At 49.8% G+C, this 26446-nt stretch overlaps 1 protein-coding gene across 1 annotated transcript in view; it reads left to right on the top strand.

Moving 5' to 3' along the window:
* Nucleotides 1–25875, top strand: part of LOC143298675 (uncharacterized) — a 37254-nt gene extending 11379 nt beyond the window's left edge. The window contains exons 5-6 of the mRNA XM_076611558.1: nt 23009–23112; nt 24110–25875. Of these exons, the coding sequence (XP_076467673.1) occupies nt 23009–23112; nt 24110–25096 (1091 nt within the window). The 3' untranslated portion in view covers nt 25097–25875. The remainder of the gene's footprint in view (nt 1–23008; nt 23113–24109) is intronic.
* The last annotated feature ends 571 nt before the right edge of the window (nt 25876–26446 follow it).

The raw sequence follows: 26446 nt of genomic DNA, 5'->3' as shown, positions 1-26446 counted from the left end.
TTACCAGGCAGCAGTGATACGGTATGCTGCAGTCACACAGTCCTCTTTACCAGCCAGCAGTGATACGGTATGCTGCAGTCACACAGTCACCTTTACCAGCCAGCAGTGATACGGTATGCTGCAGTCACACAGTCCCCTTTACCAGCCAGCAGTGATACGGTATGCTGCAGTCAGACAGTCCCCTTTACCAGCCAGCAGTGATACGGTATGCTGCAGTCACACAGTCACCTTTACCAGCCAGCAGTGATACGGTATGCTGCAGTCAGACAGTCCCCTTTACCAGCCAGCAGTGATACGGTATGCTGCAGTCACACAGTCCCCTTTACCAGGCAGCAGTGATACGGTATGCTGCAGTCACACAGTCACCTTTACCAGCCAGCAGTGATACGGTATGCTGCAGTCACACAGTACCCTTTACCAGCCAGCAGTGATACGGTATGCTGCAGTCACACAGTCCCCTTTACCAGCCAGCAGTGATACGGTATGCTGCAGTCACACAGTCCCCTTTACCAGCCAGCAGTGATACGGTATGCTGCAGTCACACAGTCCCCTTTACCAGCCAGCAGTGATACGGTATGCTGCAGTCACACAGTCCCCTTTACCAGCCAGCAGTGATACGGTATGCTGCAGTCACACAGTCCCCTTTACCAGCCAGCAGTGATACGGTATGCTGCAGTCACACAGTCACCTTTACCAGCCAGCAGTGATACGGTATGCTGCAGTCAGACAGTCACCTTTACCAGCCAGCAGTGATACGGTATGCTGCAGTCACACAGTCCCCTTTACCAGCCAGCAGTGATACGGTATGCTGCAGTCAGACAGTCACCTTTACCAGCCAGCAGTGATACGGTATGCTGCAGTCAGACAGTCACCTTTACCAGCCAGCAGTGATACGGTATGCTGCAGTCACACAGTCCCCTTTACCAGCCAGCAGTGATACGGTATGCTGCAGTCACACAGTACCCTTTACCAGCCAGCCAAGTGAAGAGCGCAGAGACTGTGGGCAGACTATTCCCCAGGCACACTGGAGATTTAAGGAACACCCCCCCCCTCCCCCCCCCCCCCCCCCCCCCCCCACACACCAGCTACAAGGGAGTCTTCAATGGACTGGTTTGCCTGTGTTGTGATCAGTTTGTGCTTGCTGATTCCTTTGAAGTCTGGACCCGAGACAGGGCGATTAGCGTGTTGCCGCTGTTCGGGATTGGGCAGAAACGGGTCATGTTTTGTGTTATCGGAACGTGCGTTCATCATAACATCGTCATAACCTCTTTCCGCCCTCTGTTCCCAGCTGCAGGTGGGGTTGGAGGGGGGCGGGGGAGGTGGAGGTGGAGGTGGGGGGGGGGGGACGTTGAAAATCACAAATGTACCCGCTTCCGTACGCCAGGTCTGCCCGATTTGTGGACTTGTTAGAGTGGTCTTCTTCATGCTTACTTTGTTATCGTTCAGTGCCGCTCATGAATGTCTCCCGAATTAGTGTAGTTAGCGGTTATCTTTGCACTTTTTGAACTGGCCCCGCTAGATTACAACAACGACAACAAACAAAAAATAAAATAAAATAAATAAAAACGAGTTGAGCTGATGTGGTATTGATTCAGACCACGTATGACTGCACACATGTTACTGACATTACTGATTAGTTTTGTTTTTTTTCTTTTTCTATATTTACAGTTATATACTCTTTATGTGCTTTAGCGACAAGCTAAACTGTAAACACTGCGGCTTGCTTATTACTGGAGCTAATATGAATCGCCACTCTGAAGTTTACAAGTCCACTTGAGACTCTAGTGCTTTCAGTTCTGTTCACTTTAAGTTCAGCAAAACCAGGTCCTTGTGTCCAATTAAATTTCATGGCCTCTCCATCACCACCACCCCCTCCCCCGACCCCCCCTCCCTTTTGAAGATGCCTTCAGTTTCAGCCACCGCCTGTGTGCCGTGTACATGTTCGGGGGTAGCTCAGCAAATAGGGTCGTGTGGACAGAATTTCATGGGTAAAGTTCCATGCTCATGTGTGCCGTGTACATTGTTAGGGGTAGCTCAGCAAATAGGGTCGTGTGGACAGAATTTCATGGGTAAAGTTCCATGCTCATGTGTGCCGTACAAATACGTGTACATGTTAGGGGGTAGCTCAGCAAATAGGATCGTGTGGACAGAATTTCATGGGTAAAGTTCCATGCTCATGTGTGCCGTACAATACGTGTACATGTTAGGGGGTAGCTCAGCAAACAGGCTCGTGTGGACAGAATTTCATAGGTAGTTCCATGCTCATTTGCGCCGTGTACATGTTATGAAGTAGCTCAGCAAACAGGCTCGTATGGACAGAATTTCACGGGTAAACAGAACGCTCCCATGATATCATCTGCTTCCAGCACCACTAGTTCTCTGGCTGCAAAGCGATGTCACGAAAATTATTTTAAAAGTAACAACAACAACCACCACCACCCAAACACCAACAAAACAATGGCCTTGTCGACCCAGTGAGGTGTCTGCTGTTATATAACTGTAACTGGGAGTCGTCATTGATCGGTCAGTCCCTACTGTGTAAGCAACAGTGTAGCATAGACAGTAAGTGGTTTGCTTTCTTTGTTTTTCTTTGTTTCATTGTTTTACCGACTGTTTCTTTGTTTCATTGTTTTACCGACTGAGGTGGGAGGAAGAGAAGGAATGAAAGAACCACTGTAAACAACAACAACAAAAAAAACAACTTTAACCAAAAAAACAAAAAAACAAAAAAAAAAACAAAACCGTTCCCGACTTTCTCCACATCCACAAAGTTATCACACAATACAATTCGACTTTCACACAGAGAAATCTGTTGTGAGAAAAAAGTAATACAATACAATACAATACAATACAATACAATACAATACAATACACGTCTATGAGGTCACTGTCCAAAAAACATTTCCTTATTGAACGAAATCGTTGCGATATTTTCTGACAAAACAAAGTTGGCGGAAGTAAGATCTTGCAGTTGGTATCATTGTACCTGTCATCATACACTGCCCACCACACAGTATCATTGTACCTGTCATCATACACTGCCCAACACACAGTGGTATCATTGTACCTGTCATCATACACTGCCCACCACACAGTGGTATCATTGTACCTGTCATCATACACTGCCCAACACACAGTGGTATCATTGTACCTGTCATCATACACTGCCCACCACACAGTGGTATCATTGTACCTGTCATCATACACTGCCCACCACACAGTATCATTGTACCTGTCATCATACACTGCCCACCACCACACAGTATCATTGTACCTGTCATCATACACTGCCCAACACACAGTGGTATCATTGTACCTGTCATCATACACTGCCCAACACACAGTATCATTGTACCTGTCATCATACACTGCCCACCACACAGTATCATTGTACCTGTCATCATACACTGCCCAACACACAGTGGTATCATTGTACCTGTCATCATACACTGCCCACCACACAGTATCATTGTACCTGTCATACACTGCCCAACACACAGTGGTATCATTGTACCTGTCATCATACACTGCCCAACACACAGTGGTATCATTGTACCTGTCATCATACACTGCCCACCACACAGTATCATTGTACCTGTCATACACTGCCCAACACACAGTGGTATCATTGTACCTGTCATCATACACTGCCCACCACACAGTGGTATCATTGTACCTGTCATCATACACTGCCCACCACACAGTGGTATCATTGTACCTGTCATCATACACTGCCCAACACACAGTGGTATCATTGTACCTGTCATCATACACTGCCCACCACCACACAGTATCATTGTACCTGTCATCATACACTGCCCACCACACAGTGGTATCATTGTACCTGTCATCATACACTGCCCAACACACAGTATCATTGTACCTGTCATACACTGCCCAACACACAGTGGTATCATTGTACCTGTCATACACTGCCCACCACACAGTGGTATCATTGTACCTGTCATCATACACTGCCCAACACACAGTGGTATCATTGTACCTGTCATCATACACTGCCCACCACACAGTGGTATCATTGTACCTGTCATCATACACTGCCCACCACACAGTGGTATCATTGTACCTGTCATCATACACTGCCCACCACACAGTGGTATCATTGTACCTGTCATCATACACTGCCCACCACACAGTGGTATCATTGTACCTGTCATCATACACTGCCCAACACACACTGGTATCATTGTACCTGTCATCATACACTGCCCACCACACAGTGGTATCATTGTACCTGTCATCATACACTGCCCACCACACAGTGGTATCATTGTACCTGTCATCATACACTGCCCAACACACAGTGGTATCATTGTACCTGTCATCATACACTGCCCAACACACAGTATCATTGTACCTGTCATCATACACTGCCCAACACACACTGGTATCATTGTACCTGTCATCATACACTGCCCACCACCACACAGTATCATTGTACCTGTCATCATACACTGCCCACCACACAGTGGTATCATTGTACCTGTCATCATACACTGCCCACCACACAGTGGTATCATTGTACCTGTCATCATACACTGCCCACCACCACACAGTATCATTGTACCTGTCATCATACACTGCCCAACACACAGTGGTATCATTGTACCTGTCATCATACACTGCCCAACACACAGTATCATTGTACCTGTCATCATACACTGCCCAACACACAGTATCATTGTACCTGTCATCATACACTGCCCAACACACAGTGGTATCATTGTACCTGTCATCATACACTGCCCACCACACAGTATCATTGTACCTGTCATCATACACTGCCCACCACACAGTATCATTGTACCTGTCATACACTGCCCAACACACAGTGGTATCATTGTACCTGTCATCATACACTGCCCACCACACAGTGGTATCATTGTACCTGTCATCATACACTGCCCACCACACAGTGGTATCATTGTACCTGTCATCATACACTGCCCAACACACAGTGGTATCATTGTACCTGTCATCATACACTGCCCACCACCACACAGTATCATTGTACCTGTCATCATACACTGCCCACCACACAGTGGTATCATTGTACCTGTCATCATACACTGCCCAACACACAGTATCATTGTACCTGTCATACACTGCCCAACACACAGTGGTATCATTGTACCTGTCATACACTGCCCACCACACAGTGGTATCATTGTACCTGTCATCATACACTGCCCAACACACAGTGGTATCATTGTACCTGTCATCATACACTGCCCACCACACAGTGGTATCATTGTACCTGTCATCATACACTGCCCACCACACAGTGGTATCATTGTACCTGTCATCATACACTGCCCACCACACAGTGGTATCATTGTACCTGTCATCATACACTGCCCAACACACACTGGTATCATTGTACCTGTCATCATACACTGCCCACCACACAGTGGTATCATTGTACCTGTCATCATACACTGCCCAACACACAGTGGTATCATTGTACCTGTCATCATACACTGCCCACCACACAGTGGTATCATTGTACCTGTCATCATACACTGCCCAACACACAGTGGTATCATTGTACCTGTCATCATACACTGCCCAACACACAGTATCATTGTACCTGTCATACACTGCCCACCACACAGTGGTATCATTGTACCTGTCATCATACACTGCCCAACACACAGTGGTATCATTGTACCTGTCATCATACACTGCCCAACACACAGTATCATTGTACCTGTCATCATACACTGCCCAACACACACTGGTATCATTGTACCTGTCATCATACACTGCCCACCACCACACAGTATCATTGTACCTGTCATCATACACTGCCCACCACACAGTGGTATCATTGTACCTGTCATCATACACTGCCCAACACACACTGGTATCATTGTACCTGTCATCATACACTGCCCACCACACAGTGGTATCATTGTACCTGTCATCATACACTGCCCACCATACAGTGGTATCATTGTACCTGTCATCATACACTGCCCAACACACACTGGTATCATTGTACCTGTCATCATACACTGCCCACCACACAGTGGTATCATTGTACCTGTCATCATACACTGCCCAACACACAGTATCATTGTACCTGTCATCATACACTGCCCACCACACAGTATCATTGTACCTGTCATCATACACTGCTCACCACACAGTGGTATCATTGTACCTGTCATACACTGCCCAACACACAGTGGTATCATTGTACCTGTCATCATACACTGCCCACCACACAGTATCATTGTACCTGTCATCATACACTGCCCACCACACAGTGGTATCATTGTACCTGTCATCATACACTGCCCACCACACAGTGGTATCATTGTACCTGTCATCATACACTGCCCACCACACAGTGGTATCATTGTACCTGTCATCATACACTGCCCACCACACAGTGGTATCATTGTACCTGTCATACACTGCCCAACACACAGTGGTATCATTGTACCTGTCATCATACACTGCCCAACACACAGTATCATTGTACCTGTCATCATAATAATAATAATAATAATAATAATGGTACTTATATAGCGCTAAATCTTGTGCATAAACAAATCAAAGCGCTTTCGCACCAGTCATTCTCACGCAAGCATAACTCTAAAACTGAAAAAAACTAAAAAGACGAGGAAGAGGCAGGGAAGGGAGGCTACTTTGGGAAGAGGTGGGTTTTAAGGCCAGACTTGAAAGAGCTGAGTGTGGAGACTTGACGAAGCGAAAGAGGAAGTTCATTCCAATTGCAAGGTCCAGAGACAGAGAAAGAACGGTGGCCAACAGTCGAGAGTTTGAATCTGGGTATATGTAAGTGGAGTGGATCCGAAGCTGATCGTAGTGAGCGAGATGGAGTGTAGAGGTGAAGGCAGCCACAGAGATAGGAAGGGGCTGATTTGTGAATACATTTGTAGCATAGAGTGCTGATCATCATACACTGCCCACCACACAGTGGTATCATTGTACCTGTCATCATACACTGCCCACCACACAGTGGTATCATTGTACCTGTCATCATACACTGCCCAACACACAGTATCATTGTACCTGTCATCATACACTGCCCACCACACAGTGGTATCATTGTACCTGTCATCATACACTGCCCACCACACAGTGGTATCATTGTACCTGTCACCATACACTGCCCAACACACAGTGGTATCATTGTACCTGTCATCATACACTGCCCAACACACAGTATCATTGTACCTGTCATCATACACTGCCCACCACACAGTGGTATCATTGTACCTGTCATCATACACTGCCCACCACACTGGTATCATTGTACCTGTCATCATACACTGCCCAACACACAGTGGTATCATTGTACCTGTCATCATACACTGCCCACCACACAGTGGTATCATTGTACCTGTCATCATACACTGCCCAACACACAGTATCATTGTACCTGTCATCATACACTGCCCACCACACAGTGGTATCATTGTACCTGTCATCATACACTGCCCACCACACAGTGGTATCATTGTACCTGTCATCATACACTGCCCACCACACAGTGGTATCATTGTACCTGTCATCATACACTGCCCACCACACAGTATCATTGTACCTGTCATCATACACTGCCCACCACACAGTATCATTGTACCTGTCATCATACACTGCCCACCACACAGTGGTATCATTGTACCTGTCATCATACACTGCCCACCACACAGTGGTATCATTGTACCTGTCATCATACACTGCCCACCACACAGTGGTATCATTGTACCTGTCATCATACACTGCCCAACACACAGTGGTATCATTGTACCTGTCATCATACACTGCCCACCACACAGTATCATTGTACCTGTCATCATACACTGCCCAACACACAGTGGTATCATTGTACCTGTCATACACTGCCCAACACACAGTATCATTGTACCTGTCATCATACACTGCCCACCACACAGTGGTATCATTGTACCTGTCATCATACACTGCCCACCACACACTGGTATCATTGTACCTGTCATCATACACTGCCCACCACACAGTGGTATCATTGTACCTGTCATCATACACTGCCCACCACACAGTATCATTGTACCTGTCATCATACACTGCCCACCACACAGTGGTATCATTGTACCTGTCATCATACACTGCCCAACACACAGTGGTATCATTGTACCTGTCATCATACACTGCCCAACACACAGTGGTATCATTGTACCTGTCATCATACACTGCCCACCACACAGTGGTATCATTGTACCTGTCATCATACACTGCCCACCACACAGTGGTATCATTGTACCTGTCATCATACACTGCCCACCACACAGTGGTATCATTGTACCTGTCATCATACACTGCCCACCACACAGTGGTATCATTGTACCTGTCATCATACACTGCCCACCACACAGTATCATTGTACCTGTCATCATACACTGCCCACCACACAGTATCATTGTACCTGTCATCATACACTGCCCACCACACAGTGGTATCATTGTACCTGTCATCATACACTGCCCACCACACAGTGGTATCATTGTACCTGTCATCATACACTGCCCACCACACAGTATCATTGTACCTGTCATCATACACTGCCCACCACACAGTGGTATCATTGTACCTGTCATACACTGCCCAACACACAGTATCATTGTACCTGTCATCATACACTGCCCACCACACACTGGTATCATTGTACCTGTCATCATACACTGCCCACCACACACTGGTATCATTGTACCTGTCATCATACACTGCCCACCACACAGTGGTATCATTGTACCTGTCATCATACACTGCCCAACACACAGTGGTATCATTGTACCTGTCATCATACACTGCCCACCACACAGTGGTATCATTGTACCTGTCATCATACACTGCCCACCACACAGTGGTATCATTGTACCTGTCATCATACACTGCCCAACACACAGTGGTATCATTGTACCTGTCATCATACACTGCCCAACACACAGTGGTATCATTGTACCTGTCATCATACACTGCCCACCACACAGTGGTATCATTGTACCTGTCATCATACACTGCCCAGCACACAGTATCATTGTACCTGTCATCATACACTGCCCACCACACAGTGGTATCATTGTACCTGTCATCATACACTGCCCAGCACACAGCGGCAGTGCACCAGTTTTGCCCAGGTGGGTTGAGTATCCTCCATTAAATTCTTCCTATTTTTTCCCGAGAAGACCAAAAGAATACTGTTAAAACTTAAATCCTTGGTTTCTGCTATACGTAGCTCTTTTTATTAATGCTTTGTCTATTGATAAGATTGTTTGTTTGTTTGTTGATTTTTTTTTTAATTGTTGTTGTTGTTTTGTTTGTGTTTTTTGTTTGTTTTTTGTTTCTTTGTATTATGCGTGAAATAGTACTGGTCAATGTGTAGTTTAAGTGATTGAACGAACCAGCCTACTTCTTGTTTTTGACATCACTCTTTTTATATTTATAGGATATGTGTAGGGGATGATCGTATGTAATGTTTCAATGCTCCCAGGGGGGCACACGGAATAAGCTCCTTGCCTTGCCTTGCACCTCCCCCCCCACCCCCGCCCCACCACCTCTCCTGGATGAACGACCATTGACTTGTGGCTTACCACAAGCCCTCTCCCCCCCCCCCCCACACACACACACACACTATCTATGACGACAGGGTAGAGCGAGGTACCGCTGTACAGTTAGTAATACTGGGGATTTTCTGGCCCGGTGTGGGGGATTGGGGTGGGGCGGGTGGGTGGGGGGGTGGGGGGGCACTATCAGTAGGGTCTGAGAGCAGGGTTGCCTGGGGCTTTGATGTTGATAAAATTAATGATTTCAACTGTGGGTATCAAGGAGTAAGCCCCCGTGCTGTGCGCGTGCTGTAGGGGAAAGAGGGGCAGGTTATTGCTGGATCAGGGACCGGGATTGGATCTGGGTTTGAGGTGGCTTGGGCTTGATTGGTGTGTGTGTGGGTGTGGCGTGGGGGGGGACATTCATTGAGTGTAGGGGTGGGGGTGATGGAATGATACTAGGGGGGGGGGGGAGTGGCATTCATTGAGTGTAGGGGTGGGGGTGATGGAATGATACTAGGGGGGGGGGGGGGGGAGTGGCATTCATTGAGTGTAGGGTGGGGGTGATGGAATCGTACTAGGGGGGTGGGGGTGTGGCATTAAATTGAGTGTAGGGGGGGGGGGGGTGAATGGAAATTACAAAGGGGGGGAGGGGGAGGGGGAAATTCTTTGGGCGTGTAGGGGGGGGGGTAAATGGATGATACTAGGGGGGGGGGGAAAGGGGGGGGTGGAAATTTATTGGTGTAGGGGTGGGGGTGATGGAATGATACCAAAAAAGGGGGTTTTGGGGGGGGGGGGGGGTGGCATTTATTGAGTGTAGGGGGGGGGGTGAGGGAATGAAAAGGGGGGCGGGGGGGAATTCATTGAGTTTTGGGGGGGGGTTGATGGAATGCCCGGGGGGGTTGGGGGAGTGGGGGTGGCTTTTTAAATTGAGTTAGGGGTGGGGGTGATGGAAATGAATAGGGGGGGGGGGGGGGGCTTCTTGAGTGAAGGGGTGGGGGGATGGAAGGGAAAACTGGGGGGGCGGGGGGGGAAATTCATTGATTTTTAGGGGGGGGGGTGATGGAATGTACGGGTTGGGGGGGGGGGGGGGAGGGGGGGAGGGGGGGGGGGGAGGGCATTCATTTGATTTGTGGGGGTGGGGGTTTGATGGAAGGGAAACGGGGGGGGGGGGGGGGAAGGGGGTGGCTTTCCCCATTGGGGGGGGAAGTGAAAAAAGGGGGGGGGGTGAAGGGGGGGGAAGGGAAATCCCTTGGGGGGGGGAAATTAAAATTGAGGGGGGGTAGGGGGGGGGGGGGGGGGGTTTGGAGGGGGGGGAAATGTACTAGGGGGGGGGGGGCTTTAAATTGGGGTGTGGGGGTGGGGGTGATGGAAGGATACTGGGGGGGGGGGGGCTTTCCCATTGAGTGAAGGGGTGGGGGGGGGATGGAATGATTTCTTGGGGGGGGGGAAATTAAATTGGAGTGGGGGGTGGGGGTAAAGGGAAATTTTGGATACCCCAAAAAGGGGGGGGGGGGCATAAAATTTGATTTTTTTTTTGGTAAAGGGGGGGGGGGGTGTTTGGAAAAATTTGATAAAAAAAAAAGGGGGGGAGTGGCCAAACCAAGAGGGGGGGGGTGGGGGGGGGGGGGAGGAAGGGGTTTTATTTTTTTGGGGGGGGGGGGGAAAAGTGGAAAACCCCCAATTTGGGAGGGGTTTAAAGGGGGGGTTGGGTAAAGGAAAATGAACCCAGGGGGGGGGGGGGAGTGGATTTAAATTGGGAAAGGGTTGGAAAGGGGAAAAAGGGTTAAAGGGAAAAAAAAAATTGGTTAAAAACTTAGGGGGGTTGGGGGGAAAAGGGTTTTTAAAAGAGTGTAGGGGGAAAGGGGGAGGGGGGGGGGCCGGGGGGGGGGGGAGGGGGGGGGGGTTTTTTGGGAGGGGGTGGGGGGGGGGGGGGGGGGGGAGGGAAAAAATGAAAAAGGGGGGGGGGGGGGGGGGGGGTGGGCATTCATTAAGTTGGGGGGTTTTTGGGGGGTATGGAATGAAAAAAAAGGGGGGGGGGGGGGGGGGCATTCTTTTGGGGTTTGGGGGTGGGGGGATGGAAAAACAAAGGGGGGCGGGGGGGGGAAAATTTATTGGGGGAAAAAAAAAAAAGGGGGGGGGGGGGTTTTAGGGGTGGGGGGGGTGATAAAATGATACTAGGGGGGGGGGGGGGGGATTCTTTTAAAAAAAAGTTTGGTTTGGGGGGGGTTTGGGGGTAAAGGGGGAAATTTGAAAACTGGGGGGGCGGGGGGGGTTTTTCCATTGGGGTGTAGGGGGGGGGGGTGAGGGAAAATGAAAAACTAGGGGGGGGGGGGGGGGGGGGGGGGGGGGGGGGGGGGGGGGGGGGGGGGGGGGGGGAGGGGGGGGGGGGGGGGGGGGGGGGGGGGGGGCGGGGGGGGGGGGGGGGGGGGGGGGGGGGGGGGGGGGGGGGGGAAGGGGGGGGGGGGGGGGGGGGGGGGGCATTAAAAAGTTGATTTGGTAGGGGGGGGGCGGTAAAAGGGAAAAAATAAAAAAAACAAAAGGGGGGGGGGGGGGGGGGGGAATTTTCCTTTTGCGTGTAGGGGTGGGGGTGTGGAAAAATACTGGGGGGGGGGGGGGTTGGGGGGGGGGGGGCTTTCCCCATTGGTTTTGGGGGTTTGGGGGTGGGGAAATGAAAAAACCGGGGGGGGGGGGGGGGGGGGGGGGGGGCTTAAGTAAAAAGGGCCCTTTTGGAGGGAACAGGGGGAGGGGAGCCCGAAGGGGACAGGGGCCCCAGAGACAGCCAGAGAGGGGGGGAGGGTTAATTTTTTTTTCCCATTTTTATACAAAGGGGAGAAAAACGATAAAGGTTTTCTTGAAGCCCCAACAAAACCCACCCTTTTTCCCCCCCAGCAACCCCCTTTTCCCCTCCTTCACTATCCCTTTTTTAATTGATTTTAAATTTGGGCAAACCACTGGGGAAAATTCCCGTGTGATGTGAAATGCAAACCACTGAGAAAATGAAATGTGATGGGTAATGAAAACCCCACTAAAGTAATGCGGGTTGGTGAAATGCAAACCACTGGGGTAATGCAGTGGGGATTTTGTAATCCCAAACCACGAGTAATGAAATGTAAGGGTGAAAGCCAAAGGACGGGAGTAAATGCAGGTGATGTGTAATGAAAAACCACGGGGGTTAATGAAAGGGTTTTTTTTTTATTGAAATTTGAAAAACGACTGATTTTAAAATAGCAGTGTGATGTGAAAAGAAAACACTATTTAATTGCAGTGTAAAATGTGTAATGAAAAAACCACTGAGTAATGAAAAGTGTGATTTTGTAATGCAAACCACTGGAAATTGCATGTGATGTGAAATTGAAAAAACGATAAATTAATCCCAGTGTGAGGGTGTAAGGGAAACGACTGAGAAAACCCGTGGGGATGTTTAATGAAAACCCCTGAGAAAAATCCCGTGTGATGTGTAATGCAAACGACTGAGTAAGCATTTGTGATGTGTAATGCAAACAAAACTGATTTAAATGCGTGGGGATGTTTTAATCCCCAAACCATAGAAATGCAGTTTTATGTGTAATGGCAAAGGGCCCTGGTAATGCGGGTGTGAGTGTAATGCCCCACGGAGAAAATGCAGGTGATGTTAATGAAAACCCAAACTGAGAAAACCCGGGTGATGTGTAATGCAAACGACTGAGTAATCAGTGAATGTGAAAATGCAAACCACTGAGTAATCCCATGTGATGTGAAATGAAAACCCCCACTGAGTAAATGCGTTGATGTGTAATAAAACCCAAACTGAAAAATGCAGTGGATTTTAAAATGCAAACCATGGAAATACAGGGGGAATGTGAAATAAAACGACTGAGAAAAAGCAGTGTGATGTGTAAATGCAAACCGACCTAAAAGTAATCCCAGTGTGATGTGTAATGCAAACGACTGAGTAATGCAGTGTGATGTGTAATGCAAACTGATGACCAGTGCAGTAGGGTTTGTGAAAAAAGAAAACGGCTGGAAATTTGAAAAAGGGAAAGATTTAAAAAAGGGAAAGGAAATTTTTGGGGCACGCTTTTTGGTTGGGGGTAAAGGGTTTGGTATCATTTTTTGCACGACAGATTCAGTGGTGTACTATGTAGATGTCTGCTCATTTCCCAGCTGCTCTCTCTGCTCTCCGTCCGTCCTCTCTCTCTCTCTCTCTCTCTCTCTCTCTCTCCCCCCCCCCCCCCCCCCCCCCCCCCCCCCCCCCCCCCCCCCCCCCCCCCCCCCACCTCTCTCTCCTCATCGTGATCACAAAACCTTGTAGTCACCCATTTCTCTCAGGGAAACAATGCGCGTCCCACGAAGCCTTACAATTGATCATCCCTCATGTTACTGTCAACACAATCATGTTACGTCATGTCCTTATGACGTCATCTTGACAACTTGTTGTTGCATGCGTTGAATCACTTGCCACGTGACGCCTTGGCGGAGCCTGTTGTGTGACGTAATGAGGGCCAGAGACAGAGCGAGGAGTATTTTAGGAGAGCGTGTTGGTTGTTGGACCAGTTTGTATATGTAGGTCGCACTGGTTGTCACACAGAGAGAAATGAGTCATTTAGCACGTACTGGGATCTGACAAGAAGCAATATATATATATAAATATAATTGTGTGTGTGTGTGTGTGTGTGTGTGTGTGTGTGTGTGTGTGAGCATTAAAATGCTGTCATGAAGTGAACCACACATAGTCGTCACAGTCATAAAAATATGCCACGCACACAGTCATCACAGGCGTAAACATAAAACATGTGTGTGAAACGTAAACCTCACATACAGTCATCACAGGCGTAAAGATAAACCCTGCGTGTCAAACATAAACCATACATACAGTCACAGACACGCAACAATGAATGTTACATGGTGGGCTTAGAACATGATATTATAATGAAAATTAATAAAAAGATTAAGCAGTGTCCATACTGAACAAATGTTACCTTTCTGTGAGTCGACATTCACGAGCCCAGTTAATACGAAAGTTAAACCATGCCGCCTCTTTGTCAATGGATTTTGAAGCAGAGTTTTTTCTTCAAAATACGACCCAGGAAGAGGTTTGTCACACCTGTACTTCGACACAATCACTGACTTGCAGAATTAGACTGATCAGGATCAAACACTCTCTTTTTTTTTTTTTTACCCCGTGGATAATCCTCACATTGTACATAATATACCAGTCCACAGAATGATAGACCAGTCCACATAGAACCATCACCAAGCAGAATGATAAACCACAGTCCTTGACAGAACCATCACCAGACAGAATGATAAACCACAGTCCTTGACAGAACCATCACCAGGAAGAATGATAAACCACAGTCCTTGACAGAACCATCACCAGGAAGAATGATAAACCACAGTCCTTGATAGAACCATCACCAACAAGAATGATAAACCACAGTCCTTGACAGAACCATCACCAGAAAGAATGATAAACCACAGTCCTTGACAGAACCATCACCAGCAGAACGATAAACCACAGTCCTTGACAGAACCATCACCAGGAAGAATGATAAACCACAGTCCTTGACAGAACCCTCACCAGCAGAACGATAAACCACAGTCCTTGATAGAACCATCACCAGGAAGAATGATAAACCACAGTCCTTGATAGAACCATCACCAAGCAGAACAATAAACCACAGTCCTTGACAGAACCATCACCAGGAAGAATGATAAACCACAGTCCTTGACAGAACCATCACCAAGCAGAACAATAAACCACAGTCCTTGATAGAACCATCACCAGGAAGAATGATAAACCACAGTCCTTGATAGAACCATCACCAAGCAGAATGATAAACCACAGTCCTTGATAGAACCATCACCAGCAGAACGATGAACCACAGTCCTTGATAGAACCATCACCAAGCAAAATGATAAACCACAGTCCTTGACAGAACCATCACCAGGAAGAATGATAAACCACAGTCCTTGACAGAACCATCACCAAGCAGAATGATAAACCACAGTCCTTGATAGAACCATCACCAGCAGAACGATAAACCACAGTCCTTGATAGAACCATCACCAAGCAAAATGATAAACCACAGTCCTTGACAGAACCATCACCAACAGAATGATAAACCACAGTCCTTGACAGAACCATCACCAGGAAGAATGATAAACCACAGTCCTTGACAGAACCATCACCAGGAAGAATGATAAACCACAGTCCTTGACAGAACCATCACCAGGAAGAATGATAAACCACAGTCCTTGACAGAACCATCACCAAGCAAAATGATAAACCACAGTCCTTGACAGAACCATCACCAACAGAACGATAAACCACAGTCCTTGACAGAACCATCACCAACAGAATGATAAACCACAGTCCTTGACAGAACCATCACCACTCTTGGCTGAAGATGATGTCTTGCTATCATCAGCAACGAAGACAACGGCAGCAACACCAACACTAAGACACTCCAGCACAATGGACTGATCGATACTAACAACTGTTCAATGGACTGATCGATACTAACAACTGTTCACCAGTGATCGCGTTTTATAAGAAGTCCAGCTCTTCCTGACGATACCGTGTGTGTGTGTGTGTGTGTGTGTGTTGTACCAAAAAGACGAATCGATGTCTGACGTTTGCTGTAAGAATTTCTGGGACTGATGTCAGGCCTTTTTTTTTTTTTGCCCCCCCCCCCCCCCCCCCCCCCCTCCTCACCCTTCTTTTGTTTCTGACGCAGATGGGTTTTGGGAACATGGGGTGTGTGTGTGATAGGGGCTGTTGACGTTGTAGTTGCGTAGGGTTTGTTTTTGTTTTTGACGTCCGACCCATGATATCAGTGGGGCTTTTTTTTTAACTTGTGTCAGCGCTGGCCGAGTGTATTGCAAGTCAAGGCATGACAAGATAGGATACACCACAACACAGCGCAACACAACACAACATTTTCGTTGGTTTGTTTTTGAAGGTGTGAAAAGAATTTTACTGTTATTATTCTGCTTGTTTGTCCACTTGTTAATGGCCCACTGTATTTCTGTATCTCCCTGTCTGCCTGTAGGTCTGTCTCTATTTCTTCTCTATCTCTTTCTCTCTCCCAGTCACACACACATACATGCCCCCCCCCCCCCCGCCCCCGAACCCCGTCATATCAACACACTCATGATTCCAAACTCCAGACTGTACACAGGTACACTGGTACAGAAATTCACTGTTCGGTATGTGCAAACATTGAACTGAAATGCAAATAAGATAAAGTTAAGTAAGTTACGGGTATGGAAAGTATGGACATAACACACTTTTCTCTTTGTTTGACTGTCTCTCAGTATCACTACGTGTTTCGGTGTCTCTAGCTCCATGCCACTCTTTGTCTGTCTGTCTGTCTGTCTCTCTCTCTGTATCACTACGTGTTTCGGTGTCTCTAGCTCCATGCCACTCTTGGTCTGTCTGTCTGTCTGTCTCTCTCTCTCTGTATCACTACGTGTTTCGGTGTCTCTAGCTCCATGCCACTCTTTGTCTGTCTCTCTCTCTCTCTCTCTGTATCACTACGTGTTTCGGTGTCTCTAGCTCCATGCCACTCTCTCTCTCTCTCTCTCTCTCTCTCTCTCTGTATCACTACGTGTTTCGGTGTCTCTAGCTCCATGCCACTCTTTGTCTGTCTCTCTCTCTCTCTCTCTCTCTCTCTCTGTATCACTACGTGTTTCGGTGTCTCTAGCTCCATGCCACTCTTGGTCTGTCTCTCTCTCTCTGTGTATCACTACGTGTTTCGGTGTCTCTAGCTCCATGCCACTCTTCGTCTCGTTTCTGCCAACCCCGCCATTAACCCCTTCCCACTCCCTGTTCCCCAAGCCCACAATATCCCCCCCCCACCTCACACACACACACACACACACACACACAGCACGCACACTGTGGATTAGAGAGGGAAGGAGGAGGAGCAAGGGGACAGTGACAGACAGTGAGTGATGGCAGTGACAGACAGTGAGTGATGGCAGTGACAAACAGTGAGTGATGGCAGTGACAAACAGTGGGTGATGGCAGTGACAAACAGTGAGTGATGGCAGTGACAGACAGTGGGTGATGGCAGTGACAGACAGTGGGTGATGGCAGTCAGTGGGTGATGGCAGTGACAGACAGTGGGTGATGGCAGTCAGTGGGTGATGGCAGTGACAGACAGTGAGTGATGGCAGTGACAGACAGTGGGTGATGGCATGGCAGTGACAGACAGTGAGTGATGGCAGTGACAAACAGTGAGTGATGGCAGTGACAAACAGTGAGTGATGGCAGTGACAGACAGTGAGTGATGGCAGTGACAGACAGTGGGTGATGGCAGTGACAGACAGTGGGTGATGGCAGTGACAGACAGTGGGTGATGGCAGTGACAAACAGTGGGTGATGGCAGTGACAGACAGTGGGTGATGGCAGTGACAAACAGTGGGTGATGGCAGTGACAAACAGTGGGTGATGGCAGTCAGTGGGTGATGGCAGTGACAGACAGTGGGTGATGGCAGTGACAGACAGTGGGTGATGGCAGTCAGTGGGTGATGGCAGTGACAGACAGTGGGTGATGGCATGGCAGTGACAGACAGTGGGTGATGGCAGTGACAGACAGTGGGTGATGGCATGGCAGTGACAGACAGTGGGTGATGGCATGGCAGTGACAGACAGTGGGTGATGGCAGTGACACACAGTGGGTGATGGCAGTGACACACAGTGGGTGATGGCAGTGACAGACAGTGGGTGATGGCAGTCAGTGGGTGATGGCAGTGACAAACAGTGGGTGATGGCAGTCAGTGGGTGATGGCAGTGACAGACAGTGGGTGATGGCAGTGGGGAAAGGGGAAAGGGGGGTTAGGGGGAAATGGGTGGAGGAGAGGAGGGTTAATGGTGAGTGGAGGGAAGGTAGTTGTTGGGGGCGTGGAGTTTCATGGCCCTTTTTGTACCTTTGATCTGTCTCCCCACCCTATCCCCACCCCTATCCCCACCCCCCATCCCCACTCCTATCCCCACCCCTATCCCCCACCCCTATCCCCACCGCCATCCCCACCCCCATCCCCACTCCTATCCCCACCCCTATCCCCACCGCCATCCCCACCCCCATCCCCACCCCTATCCCCACCGCCATCCCTCCCAAGGCGCCAGAGCCCATGCACACAGGAGATGAAGCGACAGGCCTTTCCATGTGGGGTCCCTGTGTTGACGTACAGGATTTTACCTACTGGCTTGGGCCTCACCACTCTGCCTTCTGCTGTGGGTACACTCTTCACAAAAAGTAGGCACCTCCTGCTGTATATACACTCTTCACAAAAAAGTAGGCAACTCCTGTTGTATGTACACTCTTCACAAAAAGTAGGCACCTCCTGCTGTATATACACTCTTCACAAAAAAGTAGGCAACTCCTGTTGTATATACACTGTTCACAAAAATGTAGGCATCTCATGCTGTATGTACACTGTTCACAAAAAAAATATCACTTCCTGCTGTATGTACACTGTTCACAAAAAGTAGGCACCTCCAGCTTATTCACTGTTCACAAAAAGTAGCGCTTCCTGCCGTATGTACACTGTTCACAAAAATAGCGCTTCCCTCTGTATGTACACTGTACACAAAAAAGTTAGCACCTCCTGCTGAATGTACGCTCTTCACAAACACTTGAGGACGACATAAAATTACTTTTTTTTAAATAGATGATTGAAATTCGAAGGCTGCTGATGGTCTGCCACTGGCTTTTCACACAAAGGACTGAGGCAGGCACACTGCTGACCCCGGATCTGCAGTAGATGTGGTTGTCAGTGGTACAGTGACTGCAGGGAGGTAGCTGTGTGGTACAGTGACTGCAGGAAGGTAGCTGTGTGGTACAGTGACTGCAGGAAGGTAGCTGTGTGGTACAGTGACTGCAGGAAGGTAGCTGTGTGGTACAATGACTGCAGGGAGGTAGCTGTGTGGTACAGTGACTGTCAAGAAGGTAGCTGTGTGGTACAGTGACTGCAGGGAGGTAGCTGTGTGGTACAGTGACTGCAGGAAGGTAGCTGTGTGGTACAGTGACTGCAGGAAGGTAGCTGTGTGGTACAGTGACTGCAGGAAGGTAGCTGTGTGGTACAGTGACTGTCAAGAAGGTAGCTGTGTGGTACAGTGACTGCAGGAAGGTAGCTGTGTGGTACAGTGACTGCAGGAAGGTAGCTGTGTGGTACAGTGACTGCAGGAAGGTAGCTGTGTGGTACAGTGACTGTCAAGAAGGTAGCTGTGTGGTACAGTGACTGCAGGAAGGTAGCTGTGTGGTACAGTGACTGTCAAGAAGGTAGCTGTGTGGTACAGTGACTGCAGGGAGGTAGCTGTGTGGTACAGTGACTGCAGGAAGGTAGCTGTGTGGTACAGTGACTGCAGGAAGGTAGCTGTGTGGTACAGTGACTGTCAAGAAGGTAGCTGTGTGGTACAGTGACTGTCAAGAAGGTAGCTGTGTGGTACAGTGACTGCAGGAAGGTAGCTGTGTGGTACAGTGACTGCAGGAAGGTAGCTGTGTGGTACAGTGACTGTCAAGAAGGTAGCTGTGTGGTACAGTGACTGCAGGAAGGTAGCTGTGTGGTACAGTGACTGTCAAGAAGGTAGCTGTGTGGTACAGTGACTGCAGGAAGGTAGCTGTGTGGTACAGTGACTGTCAAGAAGGTAGATGTGTGGTACAGTGACTGCAGACAGCGCCGAACAGTCAGCATCATGTCACCTGGACCCCATGGAAAGAACCGTGGAGTTCTCAACTGGTCCTTAACTTCTTGTGAACTCTGTGTATAAAAATATTTATACCTGGCCACTGCTACGATACTTGTTTGTCCTGTTTGTTGTCTGCTACGGAATGTACCGCGTGGGGTGGGGAGGGAGGGCAGTGGAGAGAGGGGGAGGGGGGGGGGCAAGGGGAGAGAGAGCTAGCTTGTCGGAGCAGACGGCTGGTGGTGGAGGGCTGTGGCGGAGGGTGGTGGAGGTTGGAGGTGGTGGTGGAGTGTGGTGCAGGGTACTGGTGGTGGTGGAGCTGTTTGGCTGGTTCATCTTTCTGCCCCTGTTGCCTCTACCCCACTATCACCCCCCTCCCTCCCTCCCTCCCTCCCAGCCTTCTCCCTCATCCCTCACCCCCTCCCTCACCCCCTCCCTCATCCCTCACCCCTCCCTCCCTCCCAGCCTTCTCCCTCATCCCTCCCCTCCCTCCCTCCCTCCCAGCCTTCTCCCTCATCCCTCCCCTCCCTCCCTCCCTCCCAGCCTTCTCCCTAATCCCTCCCCTCCCTCCCAGCCTTCTCCCTCCCTCCCAGCCTTCTCCCTCATCCCTCCCCTCCCTCCCTCCCTCCCAGCCTTCTCCCTCATCCCTCATCCCCTCCCTCCCTCCCAGCCTTCTCCCTCATCCCTTCCCTCCCTCCCAGCCTTCTCCCTCATCCCCTCCCTCCCTCCCTCCCAGCCTTCTCCCTCATCCCTCACCCCCTCCCTCCCTCCCCCGCACCCAGCCTTCTCCCTCATCCCTCACCCCCTCCCTCCCAGCCTTCTCCCTCATCCCCTCCCTCCCTCCCTCCCAGCCTTCTCCCTCATCCCTCACCCCCTCCCTCCCTCCCTCCCAGCCTTCTCCCTCATCCCTCACCCCCTCCCTCCCTCCCTCCCTCCCAGCCTTCTCCCTCATCCCTCACCCCCTCCCTCCCTCCCAGCCTTCTCCCTCATTCCGTCCCTCCCCCCTCCCTCCCAGCCTTCTCCCACATCACCCCACCCCTCAAGCTCTGCCCACAAAAGACTGAATTGGAAAAAAACAAACAAAACGAAAAACAAAGGAGGATGTGAGCGGAATCCATGACAGCGTGTGATGCGCTCTGCAGGACACGTCACAGAGTGTGTGTGTGGGGGGGGAGGGGGGGAGACAGGGGGGATAATAAACAGCTTGCTGTGGATTACCTCCCCTCATCGTGTGTGTGTGTGGGGGGGGGGGGGAGGGGTCCCCGTGCGCACTTTCTGTGTCACGTCCACCCCTCATCCCCTACCCACCCCCCTTCATCAGCTCCCCCCCCCTCCCCACAACCACATCCCACCGTTATCACCAAACACACACACACACACACACACACGCGCACACACACACACACACACACACATCGAGGCAGAACAGAAAGGCAATGAGGTACAGTATCATTGACTAAAAAAACCCAACTGATTCCAGATTTGAAATTTGAATTAACCAGAGAGAGAGACAGAGACAGAGGCGGAAGGAATTCATAAGCAAATAACGTTTGCAGTTCCATAAAAAGAACCTTCAGAAAAAAGTCCGAGCATCGTAAATCTTCCCCTCTCCCCGGGGCTGAGTGCGGGCCTAGCTGTAATCAATTAACACTCGGCACAGCGTTTATTGAGCGCTTATCTGTCCGCTTGTTCAGGGGCTAATTATCTCCCGCTTTCAGCAATTATCACCTTGTTAGAGCGCGGCGCGGGGTTGGCCTGGCTGACCTGGGAGAGGTGCTATCTATCAGTGATAGATGTCCACAGAGACCTGGACCCAGCGTCACTCCGCTGATTAGATTGGACCTGGGCTGGGTGGCTACAGGTCTAAGGTATAGGCTCTGCTCTTTGCTAATTAACACACCGTCGCTGATTGAAAAAAACAACAACAAACAAACAAGAAAACCCACCAGGATTTCGTCTCGTCCCGTCTCGCAGTCTGTTCAAATAACGGTACGTGTTGTTTTATCGCTCCCTGACCCCATCTCTCTCTCTCTCTGTGAGTTCTTTCTTTTCCTCCCTTTCTTGCATCCATTCAACGATGCTCGGAGAGCGTTTGGCAGGAGGGGAGAGCGGGAATGGAGGAGCGTGTTTTGGTTTTGTGAAAATGAATGGCGATAGGAATTGGCTTTCCCCATTGACTCCACCGTAAACATTCGTAAAATTTAATGGACCCAGCACGTAAACATGCATGTCTATTCTCTCTCTCTCTCTCTCTCTCTCCCTCTGTGTGTGTGTGTGTGTGTGTGTGTGATTAGACGATTAGATTTGCAAATGTTGCCTAGTTATACTTTTGGAGTTAAAAGAAATTTGTGTTTTCTCAATTTTTATGTGACATTGTTGTGTATTCGGAAATGTTTGTTCTGGGCATGAAAAGTTTATTTTGTAGTAATCCTCCATACTCCAATAGGAGTGAAAGGATAATTAAAACTTGAAACTTGTGATTTCCCCGTCCTCCTCCTATCTGTATCACATATCTCTCTCTTTATCTGTCACATGCATGCATTTAAAAAGATATATCCTCAAAATGGTGATGGTGATGATGTTACAGGTGTGTTGGTGCTGATGTCTCACCTGGTGAACGTATGGTGATGTTACAGGTGTGTTGGTGCTGATGTCTCACCTGGTGAACGTATGGTGATGTTACAGGTGTGTTGGTGCTGATGTCTCACCTGGTGAACGTATGGTGATGATGATGATGATGGTGATGATGTTACAGGTGTGTTGGTGCTGATGTCTCACCTGGTGAACGTGGTGATGAAGGGCTACATCAGTGACCTCTACCTGTGCATGAACCCTGACACCTACCAGCTCTACACCAGGGTCAGTACACTACCTCGTCCTCTTCCTCCTCATCTTTCTCCTCCTCTTCCTCTTCTTCTTCCTCCTCTCCCTGCTTCTCTTCCTCCTCCCTCTTATTCCTCCCCCTCTTCCTACTCCTCTTCATCTTCCTCCTCCTCTTCATCTTCCTACTCCTCCTCTTCCTCCTTCCTCCTCCTCCTCTTCTTCTCCTCCTCTTTCTCTTCTTCCTCCTCCTCTTCAGCCCCACCCCCTAACACCCCCAGGCATTTCTCTCTCTTTCTTCACCAGTGCAGTATCTTTGACGCAATCTTAATGAAAGCCTGCTCATTAATGGATGGTCATGCTGTCTGGTGATTGGCGAATTGGACATGATAGACAGAGTGTTTAACTCTCTCCATACGAACGGCGAAAGAGACGACGTTAACAGCGTTTCACCCCAATTACCATCATCAAAATATTGCAAGCGGAAGGCTCTTATACTGAAGAGGTGAATGTTGACAAAGAATGCCACAATTCTGACAACGGAAGCTAAAGGTTGGGTCATTGAGACACCCACTGGACATCCGAGGGGTCTGTGTAGAGGAGAAGAGAGGACTGGCCGTACTGAGCGAGATAACAAGGAACTAAGTGCTGAACACATCAATAGTTCACCGTTCCTTTCTCTCCTCCCCTCTCTCTTTTGTCTCCTGCCGCGGTTCCTCCTCTTGCTCCTCCTCCTACTTCTTCTTCTTCCCCTTCCCTCTCCTCCTCACCCTTCTACTTCTTCGTCTTCTCCTCCTCCCCCCCCCCCCCCCAACCCCCTCTTTTCTTCCACGTCAGTCCCCGTTTTCAAACCTTGTTCATCATTGTCTTTATGTTTTATGTTATTATTATCATTATGATTATTGGATTTGATCACTATCTTTACATTTGATGTCACCATCATCATTGTATTTGGTATCATCATCATCATCATCATCATCATCATCATCATCACCACCATGAAGGTTGCTGTACGTGTTGTGTCGTGTTCATGCAGAGGACTGTGCACTCGGACTGCTACATGAAGGAAGCCATCCGAAACGGCACGGGCAACATCGTCTACAACTTCGTCAACTGCAGCGGCCCTGACGGTCGGCAGTGCTACCTGGGGACGTTCCACAACGGCACGATGCGGCGCGGCAGTGAGGCGGTGCAGGCCCAGGACACGTCGCAGTGGCTCTACATCCCCGTCACGGAGCAGCACCGAAACGAGGCGGAGGACGAAAAGCAAACCATCCAAAAGCGAGGCTGGAGCCCCCCTCCTACCACCCCCATCCCCTCCACCACCACCCCCACCACCACCACCCGCAGACCCGTCAGTCGCCGGGAGCAGAGAAGGAAACGGGTGAGGCGTTGGTGTCGGAACCTGGACGTGATCGTCAAAAGGCCACACAAGTACCGCAAGCGGTGCAAGCATGACTGTGACGTGCTGGACAGGATGATCCGGACACCGGACCGATACATGCGGCGATGCCTCAAGCACCACGTCCGGCGTCGTCTGGGGAAGAAGACGACGAAGAGGAAGAAGGGCCGGGGGACTGGGGGCGGGGTGCAGGCCGGGGGGGACAGCCAGGTCAGCGCCAAGGTGCGTGCTAAGGTGCAGAGCCTGTGGCCCCGCCGCCAAGAGATCTTCCGCAGACTGCGCCAGCTGCGCCGCTGCAACAAGGAACTCCGCCGGCGGAAGGGACGGCGGAGCGGCTCGTGCAGCAAGCGCCAGCTACAGATGCAGCTTCGGGTGCGAGCCCAGAAGAGGAGGCAGTCCAAAACCTCCTCCCCCTCCCCTTCCCCCTCTTCCTCTGCACCCACGCCCCGGTCAAGGTCGAGGCCAAGGTCAAGGTCAGGTCGACGGCGGGTGAGGCACGAGCGGAAGAGGAGTGGGAGGAAGAGACAGGGGAGGAGGGGGAGGGGGGCTGTTGCCCAGCAACCTGAGGTGCACAGAGAGAAGCGGCACATCGGACAGTGGACTGACTTCACTTCCAGCTGAACGGGACCTGGCTGCTTCACGTGCTGTTGGCTGCTTCACGTGCTGATGGCTGCTTCACGTGCTGTTGGCTGCTTCATGTGCTGATGGCTGCTTCACGTGCTGTTGTTGGCTGGTTCAGGCTGTAGATCGAGTTCTTCAGGCTGCAGGCTGGTCGGTTCAGGCTGTGACGGGATTGAGAGTGGGGGGGGAGTGTTGATTCAGGCTTTGACCTGCAGCAGTCACAGGCTGTCAGTCTGTGTCATTGGTGGTCTCTGTCGGGGCAGTGTAGTGCTCGTTGCCTGGCAACCACCTCCCTCCTGCTGGCTGCACGGACACCTCAGCACAGTTCAGTGTGATGGGAACAGCTGGCGATTCCAGGACATGACTGCGGTGTGCTTCAGAGAGAGAGAGAGAGAGAGAGAGAGACAGAGAAAGAGAGAGAGAGAGAGTCACTGTCCAGAAAAGGAATTACTGTCCTTCAAGGTGAATACACACATTTGTCGACAAAAGCTGCCGAAGTTTTTTGTTGTAATTTGTTTTTTGGTTTATTTGTTGAACGTTGTTTTCCGTTGATTTCTCTGCGATATAAGGCAGGTTTCTACAGACTGTATCAGGCCAGTTGCACCCCTTTTGGTTCATTTTGTACAATCTTTTGAAGAACAGACAGAAGAAACTGCACGTGTGCATCCCAGTGTTGGTTACAGGATCAGACTGCACGCGAGTCCCGGTGTTGGTCACAGGATCAGACTGCACGTGAGTCCCACAGGATCAGACTGCACGTGAGTCCCGGTGTTGGTCACAGGATCAGACTGCACGCGAGTCCCGGTGTTGGTCACAGGATCAGACTGCACGTGAGTCCCACAGGATCAGACTGCACGTGAGTCCCGGTGTTGGTCACAGGATCAGACTGCACGTGAGTCCCACAGGATCAGACTGCACGTGAGTCCCACAGGATCAGACTGCACGTGAGTCCCGGTGTTGGTCACAGGATCAGACTGCACGTGAGTCCCACAGGATCAGACTGCACGTGAGTCCCACAGTGTCGGTCACACATGACAGGAAGCCACAGCACGGCACAGAGCCAGCCCCAGGAGGAATCCAAAGCTGACGCTGACGTCATCACATGGCAGAAAACCGTTTTCACAGCTCCTTTGTGTAGTTTTCTGCATCAGTCGTTTCGTGGAATGGTGGCAGGATGCATCTCAGCTTTGTTTCCAGCCCATTAAAAAGAGACCATCTGTGTGAAATCTGTTTCGTTTCCATCTGATGTAGGAATGGAGACCAGTTGGAAACCAACTTCCATCAGTGGAATTTAAATAAAGAAAAAGAGGGGGGAGAGACACAGAGAGAGCACTGGGTGAGAATAGCCTG

Source organism: Babylonia areolata, chromosome 24 (genome assembly GCF_041734735.1).
Source record: "Babylonia areolata isolate BAREFJ2019XMU chromosome 24, ASM4173473v1, whole genome shotgun sequence".
NCBI lineage: Eukaryota > Metazoa > Mollusca > Gastropoda > Neogastropoda > Buccinidae > Babylonia > Babylonia areolata.
This window is presented reverse-complemented; position numbering and strand designations above follow the sequence as displayed.